The following is a 15,188-nucleotide window of genomic DNA, read 5'->3' on the forward strand; positions in this document are numbered from 1 at the left end:
TTGACATGACTGGATTTTTCAATAATTGGATTATTGTGTGCATGTAAACAGTTTTTGTATCATTTTTATTTCTGAAGATGGGCAAGTAAATGGTAGCAGCTACATTGTGGTCATGGAGTAATAATATTCATCATCATCCCCACACTCTTTTATAGAAAAATTGAAATACGCTTTTGTAGAAAAATTGCCCCATGACATCGTCCGTCAGTCACCGTGTAATCATAGTGTGCTACGAGAAGCTGCAGCATTTCGGCCAGTCTCAGATCTCTCAGAATCTTTTCATCCACAGATCAGCACATTTACAAGGCAAATGTCCTTCCTCGTGTCACACATTAGTAGCTCAGATTAGGAGACAAGGTACCATCCCATCCCTTTTTCTCTCCCTAATCCATTCATTTATCCTCCTTCCTTCCAAACGTGCAGTGGATTTGGTTTAGTAGCCAAAAAAGTCTGACAGGTTTTTCATTAACCACCTGCTGTCCACTTTGCACTGTCCACTGCTCATATCAGCCTTATCAGAGATGTACCTCAGCAGGCCTATTCATCCTCTTTATCTTGATAAATGCTGGCCAGAGAATGGAAGATTTGCAATCATTGGACAGGCTATAGTGTCCATAATTAGATGTCAGTGGCTTAGAGCTAAATTTACCTTTGAAAAAAAGAAAAATAATAGCACAAAGATCCTGTTTGAACAAGGACCAAGTTCAGTCAGAGTATTGTGGCTAAAGAGCTCCATCTAGTTGTCTTTTTGTGTAAACAAACCAGATGAAATGTTTTCATCCATAACACTGTACTTGTATGCATATTTTAGCACCCCAATGAGAACTGGAACCTCAACTTACCAAAACCGATGCATATATAATTTCATATCAGGCATGTTGCAGAGAGGAAATATACTCCAAACTCACTTAGTTTTTGTACCAGTTTCTCGTCTTTCCCCAGCAGAAAACTTAAACAATTTTCTTATTGTATTGCAAAGGAGTCATGTTTCCTAATTATGATCATAAATGTGTATGCACAAAAACAAGCTTGACATGAGAAATCTGAGTACCAAACTATATTTATTGTATACAGTAGTAAAAGACCACAAATAATGTACAAATCAGTAGAGAAACAAATAACATGACAAGACCTGGGCCCCGTTCTTTGTACATTACACATTTTAGCTAGTCCAGGCTAATACGTTAGCCATCTTAAAAGGGTTTTTGTGTTCCTGACTAGGTTCTTGAAAAGCAAAGTGAAGGGCTGATTTGTCTTGGATAACTGTGCTCTTACTTTGAAGCAAAAAGTTTTTTTTAAAAAAGGACTGAAAAATGATTGTGGTTTGTGATTGATGATTTGGGATTTGGGGGAATCATGCCTTCAAGTTTAATGCCAGATTGAGTATAGTCATACGTTTTAACAAATGCTAGGTATAAATACAGTACGTTGTTTTGAATCAACTGAAATGATCCTTAGACGTGAGCAATGAACGGAATCCTGATTCTGCATTATTGAATGTTTGTTTGTTTGTTTTTTCATATAAAGGGCATCACCTTTCTTTTGAGCGTTTACATAGTTTGGTTAAAATGCTATAGGGCATTGAGATATTTAGGGAGACTGAACACAGGGGAAGGATATTGCTTGATTTTAAGTAGAATTGCAGTTTATGACAAAAAAACGTGATTGATGGTGTAAAAACTACTCTGTATTTTTCCCTCCACTTGGACAACAAATAGAATTTTCTTTTCAAAGGAGGGTTTGAGAGATAAACTTCAATGTCTAATAATCCCTGGTCCATCTATGCCTTGAGTGAGGTGCAGCCTCATTTGAAAACTAATGAGTAATCTGAAAATCCTTGAATATGCAGGTTTGGGCAAAAGGGACAAGTTGCTTCAACGGATGAATTTTTGGCCACATTCAAAGACCAGAAAATTCCAAGATCATATCAGACCATCAACCAAGCAAATTCTCTATCTCACATGCAAAGAACAGGGCCCCGTGGGTACAGAACATGTACCTCCCAAACTCTATTATTAGACCTCCCTGCCCTCCCGATATGCAACTAACTGCATGCATCGCTGTCCCAAAAGTAAAATATTGGAGACATTTGCCACCACTAAAGCTATCTCCACTGTTTGCACAGCAGTCAAAAGGTGTTTACATAAGTGGTCTGCAACTCCTGCCATTTATACACAAAGATTTCTCAAATCGGCTCAGTGGGTGACGTAGCAGTGAAGTGCGCTCGAAACGTGTTTAATGTACTGATATCTGATATTCTTCCTCAAACCGGAAGCTGTGCCCAAACCTTCAAAGCACATCAAGAATCAGTCCGCCAGCCCACAAATGCAAAACACAGTGACGTATAAGTTGACCCAAGAACAGCAGAGCAACATCTTCCAGTTATCCCTGCTTATGGCCCACCCCTCTACGGTCATCTTTACCCAAAAGATTAACTCACAAGCAGAACCGTTATGTAATTTATAAATTACATGTAAATTAAGGACTGGCCACTGAGCTGTTCATTAAAAAGACAAAGATAAAGTTATTTCACTTTAAACAGCCCATCCCTACCCATGAGGTGTAAAATTTTCTTCCCACCACAGCCATGTTTCTCTGAATGAATACAAAGCCAATAATCGCCGGGATTGGCTCCAGCCCCACTGTGACCCTGCGAGCAGGATAAGCGTTATAGAGAATGAATACGTGGCAGTACTGCAAACACCCACAAATGACCTTTTTCAATTCATAGCATTCAGAGAAGAAGCAAATAACCACAATACCGACTCCAATTGTTTGTGAGGTTTCAGCTTGCAGTTTGCTTTTAGAGTGATCCGAGTATACCAAATATGAAGCTGAGGTTTGGTCATTGGAGTACAGGTCCAAGCCCCACGACATTTACCTAACATCCGTTCTGGTACTTCTGTACAGAATATTCAACAAGCTCCCAGGTGATCTTTCATAAAGGGGGGTGGGGGGATACAAAAAACATTGCAGAACTATGTAGCAAAAGCACCTAAAATGCAGAAAATTAAAATACATTTTGACAGAAGAGCGGGAGTCATTGTTCAGACGAAAAACGCACGAGAAAGCAAAATGAAATGGCAGGCGGCTGTGTGTTAAGTTCAGATCGTGATTCTAGACAACAATCATGTCCACTGAAAATGACCCATGGACTACAAGGGGAGGAGGCTCACGTTCAACCATGACGGATGAAAACCATGACAAACTATTGTCTTATACCAAAGCTTTCACTGTAGAGTGAATGAGAGAAAAGCGCTGACGAAACTAGGAACAGCCATGAGCTGTTGGTCCAATCACAGCGTGCGCAGCTGGAAGGAAATGTTGTCCTGTTTGGCCAGCAGAGACTTGATGCGCACAAAAAAGTTCAGTCCTGGCTGAGACAGCACAGCTGAGGAAACCCCCCGCCCCCTCCCGCCCAGAAAACCATGAAAGACATTATTAAAATGAGGAAATAATAATAATAACAATAATAATAATAATAATAATAATAATAATAATAGGCTGAGAGGAGCAAATGGAGAGGGGAGAACAGTGAAGATGGCGGAGGGTGTGGTCTGAGGGTGGCCGTCACTGAGGTGGGAGGGGCTTAGCAGTGGCCACCCGTCTGCTGCTGGAAAACATCTATGGTATCTTCATCTTCCATCTCCAGCTGTGGGGAAAACAGACAGAGATTCTATTTTGTGAATACAAGCTCAAGTAAGAATTGAGCCATAGAGCTCAAAACCTTGTTGAGGAGACCTCGAGATGTACCCATGAACATTTAGGAAGGTCAAAATAGAGAGCAATGACCGTAGCTCAATTCTTACCTGTGCAGGTGTATCCGTTTCATTGATAGGCTGGCCATCAAACCTGAACCTGATCTGCCTTATTGAAAGACCCTGAATGTGCAAAACAAGAATGAAAGTAAGTCCAGGTGCGGCACGGTGTGGGTGTTGCCATGTGAAAACAAGGCACACTTGAGGGATCTTACCTGTCGTTCACAATACGCCTTCATTAGTTTACTGAGGGGTGTGTGTCTTTTGATTTTGAACTGGACCACAGACCCATCTTGCCCCGCAACCTTGAGGTTGATGTGATCATTCTCGGTCTTGACGCCCTCCTGCGGACAAGTGAGATCAGCTCGCGTCAAACCCGGCGGACACAATCATTTGCACGATTCTACTGCTCAGTTAAAACAATCAACGACACACTGAAGTTAGTAACACTACTAACAAGGACGTAACGTCTACTTAATATGCAGGAAGCCAAGTTAACAGGGCTAACGTCACACGGGCAACTTCACCATTCTTAGAATAAGGCTAACACAAGGCCATAATGTGGAGTGAAGCTATATCGCCACACAATTTTGCAGGTACTGCCACCAAAACAAACGAGAATTAGGGGGGGGGAGAATAACGGTCCCTAACAATCTATTACAGCCGAATAGCAGCGATGCTAACGTTAGCATGATTAGCCTCGGGGCTAAGTGGTGGGAACGGCAGCTCAGCTTAGAAACGATAGTTTAGCTAACCGGTTAGCGTGGTTAGCAATTTTTGTTGTGCTGTAATGTGGAAATACACACATGTACTTCGGAAATAGGACGGGGAGCAGGGATATTTGTGTTTTTACATCAGTGCGTCACCTCTGTCAGCGCGCTATTGTCGCTGCAGCAGTTGCGGCATTTGCGGACATAGCGTGGTCCCGTTTCGACAAAGAAAAAAAATCCGCAAATGACAATCACGATGTAATTTATATTAATCCAGTATTTTTTTATTTAGCAGTTCCGGTGAGAGATCTCCCTCATTGTCCGGCTACCGCGAACCGCGAAAGCGCGTAAAACATCAAGTGTGGATGAGCGGGAACTCATTCATTTGCGAAACAAACACTGCGCCGATTCAGAGAAACGTGCAAACCAGGCCATTTTAGATTGCACATCTGAGAAATGGTTTGGCGTGAGATTCACCAAGGCATTACTACAAAATTATAACGGTGAGAAAAGTAACGACATACCTTTGGCTTTTCCTCTGACATGTCTACCGGATTTCGTGAAACGAAGATCGGAGGAAACGGTTAATTGGGCTTTTTTTTGTCTTTCTACCGCCTTCTGTCCTCTCTTCTCCTCCAGTGACGGGTGCGCGCTTTGGACCGCTCTAAGACATCGACGATTGGCTCCGGGACGGCCATGTGACCCCCTACCTCGCGGGAGCGCGGGAGCGGGAGCGCGCAGTCGTGAAAAATCCTCGATCACGCGAATTGAACTGAATCCAATCTTGCGTTACAGTCAATTGTAGGTTTCCCTGCGATGAGAGTTGCGAGTCATTGTATGTCCACAGGGGTGCTTCTGCAGAGCCTAGGACACACCTGAGATACATCTGAAGGGCCCCCTATCGGTTTTGTCAGATTGCAACGTCAATATGATTCAAGCAGGTCATTTTCACGCCACACCAGCCATGCTGGTGGGAACCTGAGTTTGAACACCTATTTCTTGATATTTTATTGACATCAACAGAGGGGACAACCTGCTGCCCCTACAGGGTGTGACATGAAAGTCTGCCAGAGTTGAAGAGTTATATTGCCTCTCTAATTTACTCGGTCAGCTTTGAAGGCATGTTGGCTCATTGAAATATACTGCGATCACCCATATTTAGTCGTTCTTTATTCACTCTTGTATCGCATCCATATTCATTGGCATGATAGAATGTCATTTACCATCAGCTATTTTTTTTGCTCCTTGTCCCAGAAAGAACCTGATGACCTATTCTTACCTGACGTATTCAATAAAAAGTAATAGAAAGAGAAAATATTCAACAGAGTTGCTAAATCTTGTCTTGACAACTGGACTTGGATAATTTCTTGAAGATGTTTTAACCTCTCATCCATGAGGTTTGAACTGAAAACTCAGAAAAGCCTTCAGTTCTGAGCAGGAAAGGCCCCTTAAATGAGGGACAAAACGTAAAGAATTAAACAAGCCTAGTTGCCAAGATGACATTTAGCAGTGAATATTATAGCCTGGATAACTGAGTCTTCACAGATATACCTATTAAATCATGATTTCTAACCTTGAATACAAGTCAAATAGTCAAAAATTCTTTTTAGAGACAGGCGTCTGATTTTGGAGGTGTGACCATGTGGTGGAAAAGTGTGATGAAATCACATAATATTAATAACAGTCTCCTCAAGGGCTGCAAGTGTGGAAAGAGCCTACAAGAATAGCTGAAATACTTTCATTCATTCATTATCTTTAGTTTATCCTGTAGACAGGGTCGCGCGGGTTCTGGAAGCCATCCCAGCTGTCACTGGGTGAGAGGCAGGATTAAACCCCATACCAGTAGGCAGTTGATCACAGGGTCACATATAAAGACTTAAAACCATTCATTCCCTCATTCACACATCTGGGCAATTTGGAGTCAGATGCATGTTTTTCAAGTGTTGGAGAAAACCGGAGAACACAGGTAGAAAACGCTAACTCCACGCAGACCAGCCCCCTATTGGGTTTCAGTGGTAAAATCCCAAACATTCTACTGCTGAAATACTTAAAATAGATAGAGAACTTAAATTTTTAAGAATAAACGACTTTCTGTAGATTTACTGGTATTTGCTTATTTGTTATTTTTGTGAGGATGCCTGAGTCAAACCTCCCCGCCTGAAACGCAATTACAACCCTGAGTTCCTGATAGTATTAAACAGTTTTGATCATGTATTACTAATGTCTCAATCATAATCTACACTTTACTCCTAGAGTGTTTGGACAACAGACTTTGTGGCTGCGGTCAGAATTTTGTGGTATGCAGAGCAAAAGAGGGAAGCAGGATCTTGTACCTTTAACTCTTTTCACTATCAAATAGTGACAGCTGAGTCCAATGCCTTAAGGGCCTGAGGAGATTGATATAGACAAGTTTTAGTCAAAATGTTGATTATGACAAATAATAACTTTTAAGTGTCTGGAGTGGAGTATCATTCTGAGATGTTAATTACAAGTTTTGCAGATTCCTTTCCTGAAAGAATAAATGTGAACTTTTGTTTATTTTTTTATCTGCATAATAAATGATTATTTCAAATCAAATTAAATTAGCAGAACATTTTTGCACATTTTCTCTTGAAGGACAATTTTCTGGTAGCTTTTCACATAAAGGTTCATGAAGCAAAAGGGTTGAGTTTTTTGTGTGTGTTAGTGCAAGATCTTCATCAAGACTCATTCAGAATAAGTCTAAACTGTTTCATTAGGTCTACATGTGTTAGAGGATACAAAATATCAAATATAACAGGCCATAATTAATCTTCAACTCACATTAATGATACGTATTCAACATAAATTAATAATTACTTAATAGTCTAATTAGGCAACAGATTTGTGTGCATTTTACATATACACACAGAGAAAAACAGAGCCTTCCCATGAGCAAAAGTGTAGAACATTAAATAATTCCATAATAAAAACCTTGGCTTCCATTCACTTCACAGTGGGAATTACAAACTATACAAAAATAGTTTATGATTCCTATGTTCATCTTCAAAGTCAGCTAAGCTGCAAAAACAAAGTATGAAAATGTTCAACCAATTTTTGTTAAAGCAGAATAGACTAATTGTTCAGCAGCTATTGACTGAATACATTAAATAAAGCAGTCCAATTATGTATAGGTAAATGCTACTAGAACCACTCAACAATAAAACTCCAATACAGAGCGGCAGGAGCAGTTCAACTCTGAGACTGAATAACAATTTGATTTTATTTAGCTAATTGTTTGCGTTTCAGATGAACAGATATTTAGACTTTGTTACCTAATTATAGAATAAGACACTTGAGAACTGAACATAACGTTGGTCGTGGTTGAGGTCACGGTTTGGGGTATTTTCATTTAGAGATTGCAAAGAGAGTAATTATTTTACAGATTCATCATGAATTTGCTTTTTGCATCTTTGTTATAGTCTCCTGGATAGTAAGTGATAAGAAAATTCCAGTTCATTGGCTGGCTGAGGTCAGCGGCGGCTGATCCAAAACTGCTGTCACATTCCTGAAATTGTCAAAGTTGTCGTTTGAAATATTCTCCGGGTCACTCCGGCTTTGGAATAGAAAGGGTTCATCCAGTGAAATCGAAGTTCACCAATCTTCTCATGCAAATCTGGAATAAGGATTTTGTCCACTCAGCCCTGGAGAAGAATAAAAAGTAATTAAGAATGTAAATAAGGTTGACACCTCATTATATTTGTGTGGCTTATAGCTAATTCAGTTTCCTTTAGCAACATTTATCAGAATGAGAACTGAAGTGCAGTGGGGAATGACAAAGCTCACCATATTTCTTCCTGATTTCCTCATGTCTCTGTTTCATCTCTGCCCTCCTGTGGAGCCAAACATTCCTTCATGAACCATGCAATGACTGATGATACTTCTGACACAAAGACTCTAACATCACCTGATCACAAACCAGTTTGGTCTGATAATAGTTTGACATGAACATGATTCTTCTAATTTGCATTTCTTTTCCTTTGAGCCATCAAGAAAACTGATATGGGGGATAAGATGACCAACAATGTAGCAGAATAGCGAGTGTGTCAAGTGCACTAGATTGCGCGCTATTAGACAAACACACCAGGACTAGTACAGCCATTCATAGTGTTGAATCAAAGCCATCCTGATAAGAGAGTAAATTAAAGAAAAAAAATCTATATTTTGAGTGTGTTCTTTAAGCTTATCAAACCTTGCTTAATCAAGGTCAGGAGAACCTCACTTGAAGTTGAATTGCTTAACAAATTAGATGCTGTCACAACTGAGCAACCCCCCTTTACAAAGAGAAACACTAGACAAGCACTCCATCTACAGTCAATGAGTCCTTACAGTTTACAGCCAGCAGTCTCAAGTGAGGAAACATAGTAGGAAGCGAAAGTTCTATGTTTTTAATTTAAAAAAAAGTGTGCCTCTCTTGCTTTTGGGTACATAGTTGAGACCAGATTTGTTTTGTTTTACTGTTACTAGTGACTGAATATAATGTAGTTTCAACCTATCTCTTCTTATGGGAAGTTTCAATCTGAAAAAAATTGTTACCCTTGAAGGTCACAGACAGGTTTCTGCATTGATAAATAAAAATCTCAATAGAACTTTTGGAAGTAATTGATGAAACACAGCATATAAATTATGTCACTCCTCTTGTGAGAAAAAAAAACAATCATGGCAGACAAAAAATATATTGACAAATGAAGAGATTTCAAGTGTCTTGAATCAATCCAATAAACAACCATAATGGCTATGCTGGAAGTGAAACAGCACTGTGTGAACATTTCACAGTGAAGTAGTGCCTTAAGACTTAAAACAAGAACTATTTTCAGTACGCACAACCTGCTGGTTCTGCAAATGAATAAAACAGAAACAAGCAAAATAAATAAATAAATAAAGGTTCTTTCCTTCACAGATTTTCTGATCTTTTGTCAGTAACCAGAGCTTGGACGTGAACACAAACCAAGAAATTTCACATCAGCGGACAATTTACTGTACCTCTCCTCCTGCTTGGTTTTTGTCTTGTTGGCTTGTTTCTGCATTTTGGCCTCAAACCTCTTGGACCTGTCAGACCAACACAAGTCCAAAGTTAGATCATGAACTATTCATACAGGGACCTGAATGGATATATGACTAATTCATTGACAAGTGTCTGAAAGATGACATTCAGGATGGCTATATAGAACAGGTCAAAAGCCTTCCGATCACGCGCATACGCACACACACTTAAATGTCTCGTTACTAACCAACGCAGCGTTTAGCTTTCTTTAGTAAATCGAGCCATTTTCATCTTTGCTCTTTCGTTAAGAGAGAATTTCTGAAACCAGTAGAGGCACTATGCCACAGGGACACTGTGCACAGCACATGCATGCATATCTCAGGGGGATAAAATGGGCATTTATAGCACCAGCAATTGAGGGTGGGGTAGATGGGATCTGGGTTATTGTAGATGTAACCAATAAAAAAATAAAGTAGGAACCAGATTGAGAGAGAAGGAAGAAAACAGAGCTCCATCTAAATGGTTTACAAAAGTCTAGTCATTCAAAAGGGTCAGTTAAACCCCTTATTAAGGGGAAAAAAACTTCCTTATCTGAAATATTATTTGAGGATCTAAATAATTTGATATCAGCCATAGAAATGTGATGTGATTTCTCGTAAGGGTGCACCGAAGAGGAAGAACTTTGTTGTGAGCTTTTTAATTAAAAAAAAAAGGGTCTTCAGGCATCTTTGTATGTTAGTAATTATTTCCTTTTGAAAGAAAAAAGTTTGAAAGTATATGGCAGTGAGAGATACGCCACGATAAAAGCGATTTTTCTACAAGAAAAAAACCCTTTAAGTGTAGACCAAATTCTGCCTTTGTTAGGTTTTGTTTCAAGGATGAATATTTGACAACGGAGATGAACAAAGCTAGAAAACAAAGTATTTCACAGTTTAGATCCATGTCTCAACATTGATGTGGAAGAAAACATTTCACCAGTTAGTTACTTTTCAAACAGAAAAGGAATACCATCCTCTGCTCACGCAGAGCAGACTTACCCAAAGTTTTCACACTTGCAGCAGCAGAACAGGCAGACCAAGAAAGCAATAATGATAACTCCACCCACGACTGCCAATGTGATGATCAAGGTCTGAAAATTCACTGCAGGACGGAGTGAAAGACAAACACCAAGTTAGTGAACAACTGACTTTCATAGATTTTCCTTCCAGAAAAAATATGAAGTGAATGGCAGATGTGCAGCGTGTCAACTCACTATTCAATGCTTGATACACTTAAAACATGAGGGTAATAATTATGATCTTTATCTTATCTGTGTATTTGATCTTGTTTATATACAATGTTGTAAACTGTAAGAATAATACATGCGTCCAATCAAATGCTCTGGTTTCAAATTGAAACTTAAGATGGACCGATTTGCAGTCGTGGCTTTTGGTATCAGTATTTCTAAGATGAAAATGTTGCTGAAGTACTTATATTAATAAAATGGGTTTTAGAAATAAAAGTGTCCTTCCAGAGTGGATACAGTAGTAGAAGAAGCAATTCCTTGAAGTTGAGCTGGATGTGAGGAGTAATCGCAGCATGTCTTCATTCACTTGAGTTTTCTTTTTTACCATTTCCGTGACCTTTTTGTTTTTCACAAGGATAACAGGGGACCAGATGTGCATTAACAAGACACCACAATAACTGATGACAACAACAGCAAGTATACCTGAGCAGAGGTGAACACATGAATTGATACAAAAACAGCCCTTCATCATAACTGAATCAAATCAACTTTGCTGTGATTCAATACTATCTCCACATAAAAGCAGTTAATACTGTCTTTATAGGAGAAATTACAACATTTCCTCTTTCATGGACTTATTTTTCACCTAATGCACCTTTGGCATATTCGGAGTGAGTGTAGACTTTCTGACACACATTACTGAAGTTAAGTGTTCAAAAGATCTTTTTTTTGATTCACTTGCATTACAATAACTTGCATATGTTATCATGAGGTTGAATAAAGGTATATATGCTAAAAACTGCATTGTATATGATTCCCGCTGTTCCTTGACATAAATTTAGAAATTCCACTACACATAAAAACGTGTTTAGGTGCGTGCATATGTGTTATTGTGTTTTCTCACTCCAGCAAAGCCCCCAGCGTGCACTGTTCAGCGGACATAGTGCATGCGGCGGAAGGATGGTCTTCACCGGGTAGGTTATACAGGACTTAGTTGAAATACACCACAAGCACTGTGAAAGAAAAAAAAGGAATACAAACGACAAATGTGGAAGGTCCAAGTAAAACTATGGCTCACAAACAAATAGAAGCTGAAAATGGAGGAGGAAGGTGGGAAATGGTGACAGACCAGTTACTCCTCAAACCAGTCTAACCGGTGTGGAGGTGGAGCCACAACACTTAGGTCCTTCAGCCTGACACGCTTTTGTGTCTGTAACCTGCACATCTTGGACTTACCGTCACATTATCGAGACATTCCTCACAGCTTGTCCCGTTCTTCGACTCGCAATCTGTAGGACGAGTTGAGAGCGAGTTGGTTAAAATGGCCAAATAAAAGGAGAGGGGGAGATAAATAATCAGTTCATACAAAGTCCTGGCTTTTAGAAGAACAAACAGCACAAGTGACTTCTGTGTTAATGAGCTTATCTGAAAACCTTTGCTAGGGTAGATTAATGAGAGGCCCCGTGGGTTTTGAAAACAGTGGGGTTTTTGTAACAACCGCTAATCCTCCAGGGGCATTTTCCACGGAGACAGATCGCAGTAAACACACGGGCTGGAAACAAGTCATGTTATTATCAGCAGATTTACACAGAACAAGTGGGTTTTCAGGAATAAAACAAAAACTGTTGTGTCGCACAGTCGTGAAGGTGCTGGTTTGCTTCCCCCCTCCTGGTCTCTTTATGTCAAACAGAGACCTGGAGGTTAGTTGAAAGAGAATCAGTGATATGAAACTAACAAACCCATTTATGTCAATAAGCTAACTGTTTACCTTGCAGCGTCATAAGGGGATACATTATTTCATTCACCGTTCATATATTTGTGTCTTTGACTGTGTATACATACACTCTAACGGTTTAATAGAACAAGTAAAACAGTATTTTATCCGATAGGGAGAGCAGCGAGAAGGAAGTGGCTAGTTGTCCTCCTAGGGGAGTTTTGAACTTCCCCAGGTGGAACAGAAAGGCAGGTAAAAGTGACGGTTGAGGCTCCTCGCGTCTAAAAAAAATCCGAAAGAGCGGCTCCTACCTCTGACAGGCGGGGAAGTCTGGGCCCAAACTGCTGCCAGGCCCACGACAAGAAGCAGAGCGGGGATCCAACTCTTGATATCCAGCATTCTGAGGAAGTAAATCTCCAATATTCGCCTTTGTTTGTGTCGGCGGAGACTCCCGGATAACGTGAGGCTCCTCCGACTCGACAGGAAGTCGGTCGGCGCTCGCGCGAGGCATTTAAAGTCAATTCCCTGGCGCGAGCTCTGACGCACCGGAGACGCGCGCTTGCGCACAACGTTTAGTTGACGAGTCCGGCTATTTCCATAACATCATTTATTCCTGAACTTTTTTTTTAATTAAAATTGTGCTTTTTTTTTCTGAACGCATCATACACGTTTAAGTGATCTCCGCCCATTAATCATTACAATTTTGTATTCTTTTTTTTTCTTTTTATTTTGCCCTATAAAAAAAAAAATCAACGTTACTTTGTTCTGATGACGTCACCTTCACTGAAAACGTTTTTATCCATTGCATTTGTAATTTCTTCTTGTACTTCAACCAATCAAATCAATTCCTAATCACTGCTGATGTGTGTAAAAATAAATAAATGTAAGATCCCAGATGATTTTCCTCATTGCACTGAAAGTGCGGCATCGTTGATGTTTTATATTAAAGTTTACAAATCCATCCATCCATCTTCCCCTGTTTATCCGCAGTCGGGATGTAGAGGCAGCAGCCGGAGCAGTGAGGCCCTGACCTCCCTCTCCCCTGCCACATGGTCCAGTTCTGGGGGGATCCCAAGACGTTCCCAGGCCAGCCTCTGGCCACACAAGAGACATACTCTCTCTTGTGTGTCCTGGGGCTTCCCCTGTGGCCTCCTCCCAGATGGACGTGCCCGGAATACCTCCCCTGTGAGGCGTCCAGGATGCATCTGACCAGATTCCCGAGCCACCTCATCTGACTCCTCTCTATGCGTAGAAACAACGGCTCTGCTTGGCGCTCCTCCCGGACGACCCGACCTCTCACCCTATCTCTAAGGGAGAGTCCAGCCACCCTGCGGAGGAAACGCATTTCGGCCACTTGTATCCGCAATCTCGTTCTTTCGGTCACTGCCCACAGCTCCTGACCACAGTTTAGGGTGGGAACATAAATCGACAGGTAAATTGAGCTTCGCCTTCTAGCGAAGCTCTCTCTTCTCCACTACAGACCGGAGCAGAGTCCGCATCACTGATGCCGCACCGATCCAGCTGTCGATCTCCCGCTCCATCCTTCCCTCATTTGTGAACAAGACCCCGAGATACTCGAACTCCTCCACTTGGGGCAGAATCTCTTCCTCGACCCGGAGTGGGCATCCTTCCAGTTTCTGTTTGAGCACCATGGACTCAGATTTGTAGGTGTTGATCCTCATCCCCGCCACTTCACACTCGGCTGTGAACCGTTCCAATGGGAGCTGGATATCATGGCCTGATGAAGCCAACAGAAGTACATCATCTGCAAAAAGCAGAGACTTGATCCTGCGGCCACCAAACAGGCATAAAAGTTATGCACAGAATTGGTGACAAAGGGCTGCCCTGGCGGAGTCCTACTCTCACTGTAAATGGGTCCAACTGACACAGGTCTGCCAGGTCTGAACGTCATCCTCCCCCACCATCGAAGCCAGCTCACCATCAGGTGGTGATCAGTTGACAGCTCCATCCCTCTCTTCACCCGAGTGCCCAGGTCATCTGTCCGTCAAGTCCGACGACATGACCACAAGGTCGATCAACGAACTGTAGCCTAAGGTGTGAAGTGCAGATATGGACACCTTTATGCCTGAACACGGTGTTTGTTATGGACAATCTGTAACAAGCACAGAAGTCCAATAACAAAACGCCGCTCGGGTTCAGATTGGGGGGGTCTCTCGATCAGGCCCTTCCAAGTCGCACTATCGTTAACCACATTAGCGTCGAAGTCGGCGTCCCCGGTAGGAACGCTCTCCAGCAGCCCCTCTAGGCACCCCAGGAAAGGTGAGTAAACTGAACTGTTGTTGGGTGTATAGCCACAAACAACAGTCAGAACCTTTGAACCTGATTCCCACAACTGAAGGCGGAGGGAGGCTACCCTCTCATCCACCGGGTTGAACCCCAATGTACAGGGGCCAGTCGGGGGGCAATCAATATGCCCACGCACCTGCCCGGCGCCTCTCACCAGGGGCCACTCCAGAGTAAAAAAAGAGTCCAGCCCCTCTCGAGAGGCCTGGTTCCAGACCCTGCGCTGTGCCCCTGGGTCTGGCTCCAAGGGGGGTGCCCCAATGGCCCATGTCCGGGCAAAGGAGAACAGGATCCAACGTTTATGTTCTTATAAATATCTATACATATCCTATCCATATATAAATACATACCGTATTGAACTTACCTCTGTCGCAAGAAAATTTCATACCCACCCATCATTAAATGGAAACATCTATGCAGATATCAGAAATCAGGAGAATACAAAGAGTTTAGCCCTTTTTTGGAGATTGTCTGC

The 15,188-nt window shown here is 41.5% G+C and overlaps 2 protein-coding genes across 2 annotated transcripts; both read right to left on the reverse strand.

The window, feature by feature from the left end:
• Positions 1–1,042: 1,042 nt before the first annotated feature.
• On the reverse strand, positions 1,043–5,139 carry sumo3a (small ubiquitin like modifier 3a). The gene is made up of 4 exons (XM_086155574.1): positions 4,993–5,139; positions 3,974–4,102; positions 3,810–3,881; positions 1,043–3,652 (listed from the first exon to the last, which is right to left on the reverse strand). Exons 1-4 carry the CDS (start codon positions 5,011–5,013, stop codon positions 3,590–3,592), a joined length of 285 nt encoding a protein of 94 aa, XP_086011700.1. The 5' UTR covers positions 5,014–5,139; the 3' UTR covers positions 1,043–3,589.
• Positions 5,140–7,617: 2,478 nt separating this feature from the next.
• Positions 7,618–12,916, reverse strand: pttg1ipa (PTTG1 interacting protein a). The gene is made up of 7 exons (XM_086155560.1): positions 12,721–12,916; positions 11,932–11,984; positions 11,600–11,708; positions 10,508–10,610; positions 9,470–9,535; positions 8,273–8,319; positions 7,618–8,130 (listed from the first exon to the last, which is right to left on the reverse strand). Exons 1-7 carry the CDS (start codon positions 12,806–12,808, stop codon positions 8,093–8,095), a joined length of 504 nt encoding a protein of 167 aa, XP_086011686.1. The 5' UTR covers positions 12,809–12,916; the 3' UTR covers positions 7,618–8,092.
• Between the last annotated feature and the right edge of the window lie 2,272 nt (positions 12,917–15,188).

The sequence above is a fragment of the Fistularia commersonii genome, chromosome 1, assembly GCF_037954325.1.
Source record: "Fistularia commersonii isolate RoL2024-O1a breed Wild chromosome 1, RoL_Fcom_v1.0, whole genome shotgun sequence".
Lineage (NCBI taxonomy): Eukaryota > Metazoa > Chordata > Actinopteri > Syngnathiformes > Fistulariidae > Fistularia > Fistularia commersonii.